Genomic DNA, 13,092 nt, shown 5'->3' on the forward strand with positions numbered 1-13,092 from the left:
AAATATAATAACACAGCTGGAAACTGCTATTGTAATAATGGGTTGTAGCTGATAAAACAAAAATGATGCTAACAATAAGTGCATATTTACTTTTTCCTCCTTTTTTTAATAATTTTGACCTTATTTACATATTGCATATATAATTATAGTCCCATGAACATATCACAACCGTTCGTAATGAAGTCGGCATTTTTCTTATGCCTATTCAGTAGAATAAAACAAATGTTCCTTGTAATCGTAGCTTTCCTGAAAATTTCTAAAATATTAATGAACATTTCCTTTATATCTCAATTGGTAAATAATAGTTAAGAGCGTTTGGTGTAATATAATTAAAGGCCAAAGGGGATACAATAAAAATAGAATAAAATTGTCGGAATTTCTTTATTTACAATCTTATACTTTACATTACATAGTATGAAGTGCAATTGGAAGGATTAATAAAATTTCAGTAAAATCAGCTTAGCCCACTTTGAGGGTTGGTTAATTTATTGAAACACATGAAAGAACTTCCCCAATTAGAGTAAATAACAAAGTAGGAAATGTACTTGAAAACTGTACTACAAAATCTGACGAACGGCAGAGATAGTTATTCACAAAATAATGTACAACGAAAATTATACGGTATGCAAGTTCAGAAATCTATGCCCTAATTATCTCGAGTATCAGTCAAAATATGATATATAATACAAGACACAGTTTTATATTCCCGTTACATACAATGTTTTATTTCTCCATATTGAATATAAGAAAAAATAACAAATCAGAACCACACGCCACAAGCACACAGATTACTACTATTATTTTTATACATTACTTTATATTAATATTGTGAGGCAGTTCTGCAAGTTTTTCAGCTGGTATTCATAAGGCCTTTAGACGTTTTCTCTTAATCATTAAAGTAATGTAAGATTATTATGGACGTCACCCACGTACAAAGAAATGCTCCCATATGAATTATATACATCCAGTCACAGACCAAGATTCAGACAATTTCCTAGCACGTGGCTCTACACATATTGAGATTTCATATTATACACGTACTATGACAAAAAAGCGCAGATTTTATCGACGGCTATATATATTATTTCAGTCGACATTTCGATGTACATACAATGACCGACTGGGCACTGTTGATTATTCTCATTACCTTAAATATACCTTGGATTATGTTATCAAATTTTTGCAAGCCCCTTGGCAACTAGGTTCGCAAAATGTTAGCAACTAATGACAGTGTCAAAATTATCACCAATCTTAAATTTAAATGTTAATCTAAGTTACCTTGAAGTTCACAGCTACAACTGTTCCTATCAACAGTCATGTCGTTTAAAACCAAGAACTATATAATAGCCAATGAAAACGTTATATAAAACTGTCACATATATCGTGACTCCTTGCAAATACAAACTAGTATAAAGTTGTTTATTGGTTCTATAATAGTCTACACATCTACGGCGCTAGTTAAGGTAGCCACGGCATTGCGGCGCTCCACACAGGCAAGGTATCTTCTCGTCTTCGAGCGGGAACTTGTAGTCGTAGGTTATCTCCTCGTCGACTCCTATGGGCTGTTTCGAGTATATGACGATTTTCTTCTGTGATTCTATAGTTATTATCTTTGCGTAACAGTTTGGCTGAAAATATTTTTTTTATATAAGATTTTTTTTTAATACAGAAAATGTTAGGATCAAATTACTTATGCTAAATACAACTAGAAGAATATATATATCTATGTCTTACATTGCAGCTGTGGTTGATGAAACGCGCCAGGTTACCGCACTTGGTTGCATCAATAATAGTGTCCAAGTCTATACGGAACAGGTATGAAGAACCGATGCCAGTGGCCTCGTAGTGAGCCTCGCGGACATCCGCTACTATGGGACGGACCATTTGACCGACGTATTCGATAACCATCTCGTCCGCCGCTATCGCCTCCTGGTAGTACACACAACATTATTAGCAGACACTAAACAGGTAAAGTATTAATTCAAAATTACCATTCTTACGATCAATAATTACTAAATAATGAAACCTCCCTTATAAAACATATACTTAAAAAAGTAATCCAATATTTATTTTTCTTTGATATAATAAATAGTATAAAAATAATTTTTTTTAAGACAGGACTTTCTCTTACTATCAAATAAAATATTAATGTTTTTAATTTACGTTACCTGAGCAAAGAGACCCCAGTCGTGTATACCAGATTTGGCGAACTTGAGCTGTTTCTTCCTGAACTTGAGCTGATTGAACTTGAGGAGATCTGAGTCAGTGTCGGTTCCTAGAAAATTATAATATTAGTATAAAGAAAAAAAATAAATAACAGTACCTATTGTATTGCTATCTATTCAACACATCAATAATTAAACCGTCATATATCATATATAAAAAAAAGAAAAAAAAACAAATAGACCAAACGTTACGGATAAAACATATACTCTACATAATGAAAAAGTACATTTGGCACTATTCCTACTAGTTTATGTACAGCGACATTAAGTTGGATTCAGCATATATGTTCACAGATGACATCTGACGCAATATAAATGTCTGAATATCTGTTCAAGCAGAGATAGTATCCGTGTAATGTAATGGGAGCTAGTGTTGGAACAGCTGTGAAAGTCCCACGTATAATAATGATCATAACCGAATGCCGTGAGCAGTCTCCTCTGGTTGGAGCGCGCCTCTCTCGACAGCAGCTGCATCTTGCTGGCTTTCTTATCATCAGGCGGGGGTAACGCAGCGGTTCTTCCGTGGTGATACTTGTACTTCGCCTTCAACTTGGCGTCCATCTTGTAGTAGCCCTCCGTACGTGCTGAACCGCTCGAGTGGCCCTGACACAGATTATAAAATTCCTTGATCGGTTCTGACAATTCTCACAGACAAGAAGAGTGTAATTTATTTACAAATTTAAAAAGTACCGAACAGCATTTGAAGTCTTTAAAACTGTGCTTATAAAGACAAGGTTCATATATTTCTTTGGCTAAGAAATCTAAGCCTACAATTCCAATAGAACAATGTATTTTTCCACAACTAACTTGCAAGTCCTCGTAGATGTTATTGTATCGCTTGGATTTCTTCTTGGGCGGTGAGTACGTGAGGTCAGTGGGCGGATGTTCGACCCAGTGGGTGTCATTGAGCCAGTACCCCTGAGCGTCCTCCGCCAACAGAGCCTCGTATGCCCGCCTGAGGTACTCTATATCCTCTCTGTCTATACCGCGGGTGAGGAACTCGTACATCACTTGGACCTCCGCCATTATATCGCGCTGCTTGAATGTCACGGACGAGTACTTCTGGTTATAATCATCGCGACCGTCGTACAATCTACAAGAGAATTGAAAATATATAAATTATCTAATTAATAGCTGACTAAAAAATTGTTTAATTTACAGCTAACAGTATATAATTGTAGAGGAATGATTTGGAACAATATCTTAAAAGTCAACTAGTGTTTATTATAGACACTTACTTATTCTGGATTTCAGATAACTTTTTATTCTGATGTTTTCTCTTGTACGGTCTCTCCGTCTTCTCCCGTCTCTTCTCTTCCATGGCGACTGGTGGCGATTCTGCTTCCGGTTCCGGTTCAGCCATCCAAGTGTAACCTTAAAATTTATGTTCAGTTTATGTCACATATTCAATGTAATGCATTCAATCCTTGATTACAAACACTATTTAAGGCGGTCGGTAAACAACTTTTTCAGTTCTTTAAATTTGGAAGTATAATAAATATATACGTTCGTATGTTGTTCGTGTGTTCGTCTGTAGAATTTTTTTGAATCATTTTGAACCGCATATATATATAAAGTTTCAAAAACCCAGTCAATGACTAAGAGAAAAAACCTTTTTTTAGCCATACAATATACAAAACAATAAGTAAAGTGCTGTACCGTGATCGTGTTGTAGATGTGTAGTGGTAGGTCGTTCAGTGGGCGGCGGGCGACAGTACGAGTGGTCCAACGCCACTTGGGACGCCTGAGAAGCCTGGGACGCCTGCGACTGAGGCGAAGACGTCTCCGACACAGCACCGCTAGCCTGGAAATATATTCACATTAATACAAATTATCTATATCATTTACAGGAAACCTTTACCAGTTATAGTAAATCAGTGGAATATATTAAAAAATACGAAGAGCATATTTTATATGGAATAATATTTTTGCTTGAGTGTCAGAAAGTCTCTCTATTTTAAAGCCCAACATCTGGACAAAATAACCGCTCCATAATAATATTGACATTATTTGTTGTTATATAGTTATTGTAATACATTTGTTGCTCCTGAATTATCGACAGGCACATATTTATACCATTTCAATACTATTGAGAACGTTATCATAAAAAATCCTAATTTTTCTAGTTTTTTTATAAAGTAATAAAAAATAATCTAACCTCCTTAACGCCATTCACGCTAACCGCAGACTCGGTAAAGCTGTGGTCGCTGACCGATGTGACTCTTCGTCTCTTGTCAGTCTTCTTTTTCTGTTTCTTCTCCTTCTTTCTTCTAACTTCTAAAGGTTCTTCGTCTGAACTTATTTCACCTTCCTCGACATCACCCTCAGCTGCCATTTTATTCTTCTCAGGTGATTTCAGATAGTTCTTGCTTGGACTACTTCTGCTCTTTTCTTGTTTCGGTTCCGTTATACTGAAAGTAAATTTGTTATTACAATATTTTTATCACAAAGTATCAAAATCTATAATTTTATTGTCTATTGAAGATTTTTTGCGGACAATCTTCAGTTATATACACATATCTACCTATCGTTTTGTTGCTGTGCATCCGTGTCAGAGGTCTGTTGTCCTCGACGCTGTTCCTCGAGGAACTCTCGTTCGATCTGTTCCATATACTCAGTGTTACGACGGCGACGCTCCTAGTAATAAAAGATAATTATATTATTTATACAAAAAAAAAAAAACAGTAACATACTTGTACTATTCAATTGAGAGAGACTTTAAATGCTGTATACATAGGACTAAGAATGTTGAAGGCGCCCTCTTTGCCTCGGGAGAGTATTTATTTGCAATAAATTAATACTCTTCTAAGACTTTACTTCACTGACATAGTCTTTAACGAAGACAGTTGGTATATATATAGATATGAGTGATGTGATTATGGTGTGTGTACAAATTATGAGTCTACCTGGTATTCCCTCTCTTCCTCAGAGTCCGAGTATACACGATCGAGTATTGTATCTCTGGGTTCCTCTTCCGGCGACAGAATAGGTGAACCGAGGCGGTCGTCTGATGCTTCCACCTCCGGTATCGGTGTTTTTTCTGTAAGGTGTATTTTATAAATATAAGCATTGTTCATTGTCATCTCTCATAACCTTTGACCAAAAATCGCTCACCTCTTCTTCTCTGTTCTTCCTCACTGTCCGACGACGATGAGTATACTCGCCTGAGTCTCTCCTTGTTGGACACCAACTTGATTTGCTAAAAAGATATAACATATCTTTTTAATAACACGATTGGAAATTATATTTTTGTGTTGAGACATAAATTTGCTAAAACAAAAACAATTCTAGATTTAATTGAACTCTAGCGGGTGAACAAAGAACTGAAAGATAAGTTGTAATTATAAGATTATTATTAACTACCTGCACTTCAGCGTCTTCGAGGTCCGAGTCGTCTGTGTCGGAGTATATTCTTGGGGCGACCTTCCTCACAGAGCGCTCCGAGCCCGACCAAGAGGATCGCGAAGATGACGACGACGAAGACCTGGACATTAACAAGATACATATATAGAACATATTATAAACATCTTGACATACATATTGAAAAACCTATTTAGAATTTGTCAAATAGATTAAATGATGAGAAATTCAGTTTTAATTTTGTACCACGTAGTAATGATAGTTGTTACAAATGTATAAAAAATATGACATAAAATCAGTTTTTCATATTATAAAATGATTTCATACATTATTATTACACGAAATTTGTTGAAAGTTCATACATTAAAATATAAAGATACAAATATTTTTTTGTTAGTTTTATTTTGGTTAGTAATAAAGCACTGAAATGTCAAATCATCTGGTACTGTAATATAACAAGTCAAATACCTCGATGAGCTGCTCGACTCTCTTCTTCTGCCAGTCGAGAGGTATGAACCTGTTGTCCTATTCCGAGGACTGGTCGGTACTTCCTTCTCTTCGTCAGAGTTCTGGACGATTTCCTCCTATACATAAGATAGCATTATAAAACGTTCTCGATATCGCGACATCGTATAGTATCTGGCTTACTATATTACCTGATCACTCAGTCTCTTACTGGAGTCCTCGTCCATAACAACAGGCGAAGGTATTTTTCTCTTCTTCCTGAAACTGGGCATCTTTGGTATGGTCGCTCTGAGACCAAGACCAATACCAACACTGTACCCGCCTAGATCTAGACCCAGATCTCTAGACTCCATTATAGATTTTATTGAATCCACCGATTCCTCCTTCTTATTTGATACATCCTGTGAATTAAACAACTTATATCTTAATCTGAACTTTACTTTATTATATTTTAATTCGATAGGCATTAAAACTGTGGTAATAAAAATATACAGCCAATATTATGTAATATCTCTTTATATATATTCCTACTTGTAATGGTTGTCCGACATCTTCTTTAGTTTGTTTCACAGTCTGTCTCGTCTTCCGACTCTGCTCGTCCCACCAAACCTCGAAGTTCTTGAAGGCAGTGCTCTCTATCATTTTCTTATTGAAATCCTTCTTAAGTATTTGTTTAAGCTCAGTCGTGACGCGCTCTATCACACTATTGATTGTTGGGTAGTAAGGGTTGTCGAGCTCCTGAAATATTAATATTAGTTAAAGCCATATAACTATATAAAAAAATTTGTTTTTTTTTTAATTATGTAATTTTAATATACTAGTTAGTGTATATACCTCGTGAGTGACGGTGCGTGGTGGAGGGTAGCTGTGTATCACGGGAGGAGCGAAGCCACCAGCATACAATGACATATCGCCGGCGGCTGGGTATGCAGCGCCCACCGCGCCCACTGGGCCCACCGCTCCCACGGGCCCCATAGCGGCAACCGACCCCATGGCGCCCACAGCACCCGGGGGATAGGCTGTGAGCAGAAGATTATAAAGATAATTCGTTCAGTGTATTGTGTTACCATATTATTATAGGAATATAGTGTTATTATTCTTTAGAGTTATCTATGTTTATGTACCAGTTGTCGGCCACATCGCCTGATAGTAATGCGGGTGTGCGGGCGGGTAGTAATACGCCTCAGCGGGGACTTGCTCCTCGATTTTGGCCTCCGTTGACGACAGAGACGATAAAGACATCTGTACAATAAAAAAAATACAGTTTTGTTGTACAAAAAGAAGCCAATATATGTTGTTAAAAACATCATTACATTTCTATCAAGTGTCATTTTCGTCTTGTCTTATAAAACAAAAATAAAACTATTTCTTTCATAATGCTTATCTATATATGAGTTTTTTAGACCTCGTAATATTCTATATTGTGTCTAACTGGCAACACAATTGATAATACTGACGTCAGCGGGGGTCATGTTATGTCGTACAACGAACCTGATCATCGTCCAAATTATCTTGATCTCTATCGGGCGGGTTAACAGGTGAACGTCGTGGTTCCTCCCCAGTGAGCAGTTCGTCTTCAGACGACGATATATCGGAACCTATTTTGTCTATTGGCGGGAACTTTTTGCGTTCCTCTTCTTTTGCTTTCTATGCGATAAAAAAAATCAGTATGTATTTTGTATTTATTCTGTTTATATTTAATTTTGTATAATAATTAATATTTTTTTTATATGGAGCATTATTAATGAATATTTTATTTACCCTCTCTACCGTCGCTTTAAGACATTCAAGATAGAACTCTCTTGATAGATATGGTGAAGGAGTATTAGACAACGGTTCCAGGTTAACTTCTCTATTCTGGTTCAATGATATTATACTCTCTCTATCCTCACTTACAGAACCTATGAAAAAAAGAAAAAAAAAAATCAATATAAAATTAATTTAATTAACAAATAACTGAAAAAACGTATAACACTAAATTAGATAAAGGAATTAACGAGCGGTGACATAACAATTTTTTTTATGGTTCCACGAATAATTATATGGATTTGAAAAAACTTCATAATATATAATAATACAGTAGAAAAATTACTACATGTATTTTATTGATACCGGTAAAACTGTTTACTAGTGCTGCACCCTAACCTCAAATTTGAATTGTCAATTGTGAATGTTACGATACGGAGACTAAGTAAGACTAAAAATGTGAAATGATATGTCACAAAACATTGCTAAAACAGAACGATTCTCATCTGATAACATTAATAGATATAATCTTAAGTTAATATATACTTTAAATACACAATACGTATATACAAAAAAAGGTTCTATATAATAAATATTCAACCTTCATCGTCTGACGGCGGGTTGTGTGTGTCCAGGTCAGGTATGTTCCTAGGCTTCCTGTCTTCGTCTTCCTCTTCAGAGGTCATTCCCAGAGACAGGAAGGGAGGCGCCAGACCCCCTCCGCCGCTGGCTCCCTTCAGCAACAAAGCTATCCTGTAAAAGGTATATTTATTAATACATAACATTCGCACACACACCTCCAGCTGGTGAATAACATAAATGAAGATGATATATGCTATATATGTATGTAACCTTGTGTCAAGGTCGACGTTCTTGGGTTCGTCGCTGGGCGGAGGCGGCTTGGGCTCAGGGTCGCTGACGACGGACGTACTCGGAGGAAGAGGCTCCTCGGGCTTACACTTCACCTCCTGGAAACAGCTACAGATATAACAAACTTCTTTGTTATTATAAAAATAATGCACAAACAAACACATACATCTAAAAACCATATAAAAAAAAAATTACTACAGTGCTGAAATAAACATCAATGTTCATGCTACTGATATATAAACAGAAATAATTATAAAAAAAAAATTCACATGACATCCGTCTTTGTTGTACATTTTGATATAATAAATGGTTTTTGTAGAATATATGTAATAAGAGAAAAATTAACATGTCGGTTCTACGAGATTTATGATTTAATAAATAAACCCAAAAAAAAAAAACTCCAATTTAAGACGACGCATAAGAATACAGCAGCATGAGAGATCAGTGAATAATGCTAGCGCAAAATATAAACATGTTGTTGGAATTAAAATAAAACATATTTATTACATTTAAAAATGCCCAATACAGATAGTAAGCGGAAGTCGGTAATATACTACAAATCAACAACAACATAACAAGCAGCAGTCACTATGTAATAAATCGCTATTTTTCTAATAGTTCCAATAAATTTATCTATGGACAAACTGTGACGTGTGACAAACTAGTGACGTCACAGCGCTAAGACTGCAGTCGAGTGTCGTCACGTCCAACCTTTTCCGGGAGCGGAGTGGGGGGCGCGGGCGTGTACGGGGTTTGAGGGGCCGCGAGGGGTGTGTGCCGCGGGGAGGGGGTCGGCTCGCCCGCGGCCGTCCACGTGCTGCTGCTGCTCTGCTCCGACTTGAGGAATATCTTATATTGTATATCAGATGATTGATTCTAAGAATATCTCCACTACATAAAACCTACATCTGTGTTAGTTATGTAACATGTGTTTGTTCTGTGTACTCACATGTGAGTGATGGTGAGAGGTGTGCGGCTGTCTCCAGTCCCCCCACCAAACAGCGCCGGCGCTCGTGCCGTAGCCGTATCCATAGCCACTGTATGTACAGTCATTACATTCAATAATATATAAGATTGGAGGATATTTAATACATAATTCTTGCCTGTTTAAATTATGTTAGAATTTCTTTGTGATATAACAACAGCACTAGACATTAAGATGATAATATTATATTTTATTCTGGAACTGAATAGATATTAATTAAAATACTATGTTGAAATACACATAGGAACAATTTTTATAGTCATTGTTAGTTTTATATTAATTGACTCACGGGGTCTGGTAGTATGGGTCGTATGGTACTGGCGTTGGAGCGTACGGTATCTCAACGTGGGCGCTGGAATAGGACTCACTCTGTTCACTGGTACGGGCATAGCGGTCTCTGTGTCTGAAAAAATATACAATCATTTCTATTACTGTCAAAACTATTAAAAAAAAATACTATCTACAATCACATATAAACATATAAAAATTAAATCTATCTACATGTCTATGTATACTCGGATATAAAGATCTAGAATATCCATGAGAATTAATAACTGTAACGTACCTTCGCTTACATTTCCTTTTACAACGTCGGCTTGTAAAAAAAAAACGTCCAAATGAACACAGCGTATATAAAATTGATTTAATCGACGCCAATACATGAGTTATACAGCTTATGTGTCATAAAATTTTTATATTCTATGATAACGTTACACATGTGAAAGACTGCTATTACCTTTCTCTCTCTCTGTTGCCATCTCTATCTCTGTCAATATCTCTGTCTCTCTCACTTCTACTGCGGAGGCGATGTTTGTACTCTCTGTCCCTTTCATCATCCGACCATCTTGTGTTGCTGTCATTGTGTTCCAGCTCCTTGCGAAGGTATGGGTCCTAAACATTAAAATAATGTATATTGATTAGAACAAAATAAAGTTGTAAATTTTAAGAAATGGCGACATGTTTGTTTAAATTTATTACTAATATCTTATGGCAATATTTTTGAAATTTATACTTATAATACTAGATGCTTATATGGACCTTATCAACTAGTTTGCTATCCTCTAATCTCTTGCTGAGAGCTGGATCTAGCTTGGCCACTCGGGCATCCTCGGGAGGCTTGATCGGAGCCGGCTGGGGCTTTTTCTCCACCGTTTTATCTTCAAACATCTCTTGACACTTCTTACCAAATGAATCATGGAAAACTTCAAGTACCTGTAAAGTATAGTGATAACATATATTTTTAGTCTCTCTTTGTTATTAAGGGCAAATTAATAAAATGGTTTATTATATAGCATATTAACTTTAAAAAACTGTAATTCAACTGTAACATTATAATTATGTGAAATTGATTGAAAATATATTTCCTTGGATTTGAAAATAATAAAAACTTAACAACTTTAGATCATTAACATACAAAATAATTTAACATTAAATCAGATAATGACTGCTGATAACATTTTTGAGATAAATTTAATACAGCTGAAATATTATGACACTGTGTTAATTTTTTTTACTACATGAGGTTAATGCCACTTAAAAATTATTTCTTAAAAAATTCTGCTATGGAAGTTAATAAAAAACTGAAAAGGTTAACTATGGCAATGATAAAGCAGCCTAATCTGAATATGCATTATGTGGCCTGAATTTAAAATTAATACCTATCAACTAAAAACACCTAACAGTATCACTCTTTTCTGAAATAACTGTATTTAGCGGATAGGTATAATATATTTTATTTTGTAACATTAATTTTGTCTTAAGATAATGCAATTTAGAAATGTCATGTGTACAAAATTACATTCTAATACATTACCTGCCCCATGACAGATTTTCCATTATATTTTTCGATACATATTTTGGAATATTTGACATCCTGAAATACAATTCTAGCAAAACCTAAATGCCTATTAGTCATCGGATGATAAAATATTGTCAATTCTTCATAAGGTCCAACTTTATTCATCATGTCGGACAAGAAAGCTTTATCGATGTTATCATTCAAATTTACAATAGTTATTTCTAACTGTGGCGGAACACCAACATAATTCTTATCAATTCTAAACCTGAAACAAAATATACTCTAATATAACTGATTCTAATGAGCCGTCAAATCATTAAGCTTGACTGAATTATGCCTGTATCGAACAACAGCTATCATACACTCAGTACATTTAGCTTTTTATACTAAATTTTTATAAGGTGCAAAGAATTTTACAAGATTATTTATACAATTTTTAAGTAACGAGACACAGTTCTAATGGTAACTCAACCAAGAACAATAATTATAACTGTATATTATAATATTACTTATAACATAACCAAACATAATAGATAGGTTATTACATACCATTGTAAAATATAAGAACATACTGACTATAATTTTCATAAGAATTTTACGAGGCAATATTATACATAAATATTGTATGTTATTCTTCAAATAGTAATGAACATATAATACCTAGGTATCGGTAAATCTGCTGGTTCTAATTTATTCCATATTCTGGACGGTTGAGGTCTCGGGTCTCTGCAATGTATCGACGGGTAAGACGTACCAGGAACAGTACCATCATATCTGTACACTTTCGTCGCTCCCTTTACTAGGAATGGGTCTATTAGAAGTTTATAATTTTTAGGTCCCTTGTGAAGAACTGCATTGTGGCCTGGTGTTTTGTGCTCCATTCCTCCATTCATTCTTAAAAATAAAATAACAAATTGTTTTAATGTACATAACCTCAAACAATAGAATCAATTAATTGGCCAGAAAGTGAAGTAATTGTAAGAAATGAGAAATTCCTTACAAATACTACCTAAAAGAACGATGTTCGGACATAAAACAAACCTGTAAAATTGTTAAAACAATAAGCAAAAGTCTAAGATTTCCCGTTTTTAGGGAAGCCTAGTCAGACAATGGAGTAATATCATTGCTATGAAAAAAATATAAAACCAAATAATATTCTATTAGACATTTTAAAAACGCTTCAGAACTAAGTTAACACAATATCGAATTATAAAATATTTTTTTACAGCAAGCACTCTCCATGGTGACGATATTTCTACTAAATGACGAAATTGGACACATTTATTGTTTAAATTATGAAAATGAATTGTTTGTTTAAAACATTATATTTAATACAGAATAAATGTTAATCGAAGAAATACAATTTTTAATAGTATATTGTTAAAATAAATACAGCTAATAGGACGCTGATTTGACTATATAGATAACACACACACACCATAAAGAATTTTTTCTTATTGCTCTATTTTGATCACAGTTTATAAAATATTCTACAGATAAAATTAAAATTGAAATTATATAATGTTACCCTTAAAATTGGGGCATAAAATAATTACTTTGTAGAATTTTTAAAACACAAATAGTTTCTTAATAGGTACACGTCAGTTTATAAAAATGTTTATTAATTTTTTTTATTACTTTTT

The 13,092-nt window shown here is 34.7% G+C and overlaps 1 protein-coding gene across 3 annotated transcripts; it reads right to left on the reverse strand.

The window, feature by feature from the left end:
- Nucleotides 1–362: 362 nt before the first annotated feature.
- LOC116777275 (histone-lysine N-methyltransferase SETD1) lies at nucleotides 363–12,868 on the reverse strand. 3 transcript variants are annotated; one of them, XM_061526180.1, is made up of 29 exons: nucleotides 12,491–12,868; nucleotides 12,110–12,343; nucleotides 11,465–11,714; nucleotides 10,690–10,863; nucleotides 10,388–10,542; nucleotides 9,941–10,054; nucleotides 9,616–9,703; nucleotides 9,378–9,503; nucleotides 8,649–8,764; nucleotides 8,398–8,549; nucleotides 7,812–7,951; nucleotides 7,542–7,697; nucleotides 7,175–7,292; nucleotides 6,885–7,069; nucleotides 6,582–6,788; nucleotides 6,242–6,451; nucleotides 6,054–6,169; nucleotides 5,589–5,709; nucleotides 5,340–5,424; nucleotides 5,132–5,265; nucleotides 4,750–4,862; nucleotides 4,384–4,636; nucleotides 3,885–4,029; nucleotides 3,464–3,599; nucleotides 3,033–3,318; nucleotides 2,642–2,828; nucleotides 2,169–2,275; nucleotides 1,735–1,929; nucleotides 363–1,628 (listed from the first exon to the last, which is right to left on the reverse strand). In XM_061526180.1, exons 2-29 carry the CDS (start codon nucleotides 12,340–12,342, stop codon nucleotides 1,455–1,457), a joined length of 4,476 nt encoding a protein of 1,491 aa, XP_061382164.1. In that variant the 5' UTR covers nucleotide 12,343; nucleotides 12,491–12,868; the 3' UTR covers nucleotides 363–1,454. The 3 variants fall into 3 exon arrangements, with proteins under 3 accessions (XP_061382164.1, XP_061382163.1, XP_061382165.1); XM_061526179.1 differs by having other exon boundaries at nucleotides 12,459–12,868; XM_061526181.1 differs by lacking the exon at nucleotides 9,378–9,503 and having other exon boundaries at nucleotides 12,459–12,868.
- Nucleotides 12,869–13,092: the final 224 nt, after the last annotated feature.

Source organism: Danaus plexippus, chromosome Z, assembly GCF_018135715.1.
Source record: "Danaus plexippus chromosome Z, MEX_DaPlex, whole genome shotgun sequence".
NCBI lineage: Eukaryota > Metazoa > Arthropoda > Insecta > Lepidoptera > Nymphalidae > Danaus > Danaus plexippus.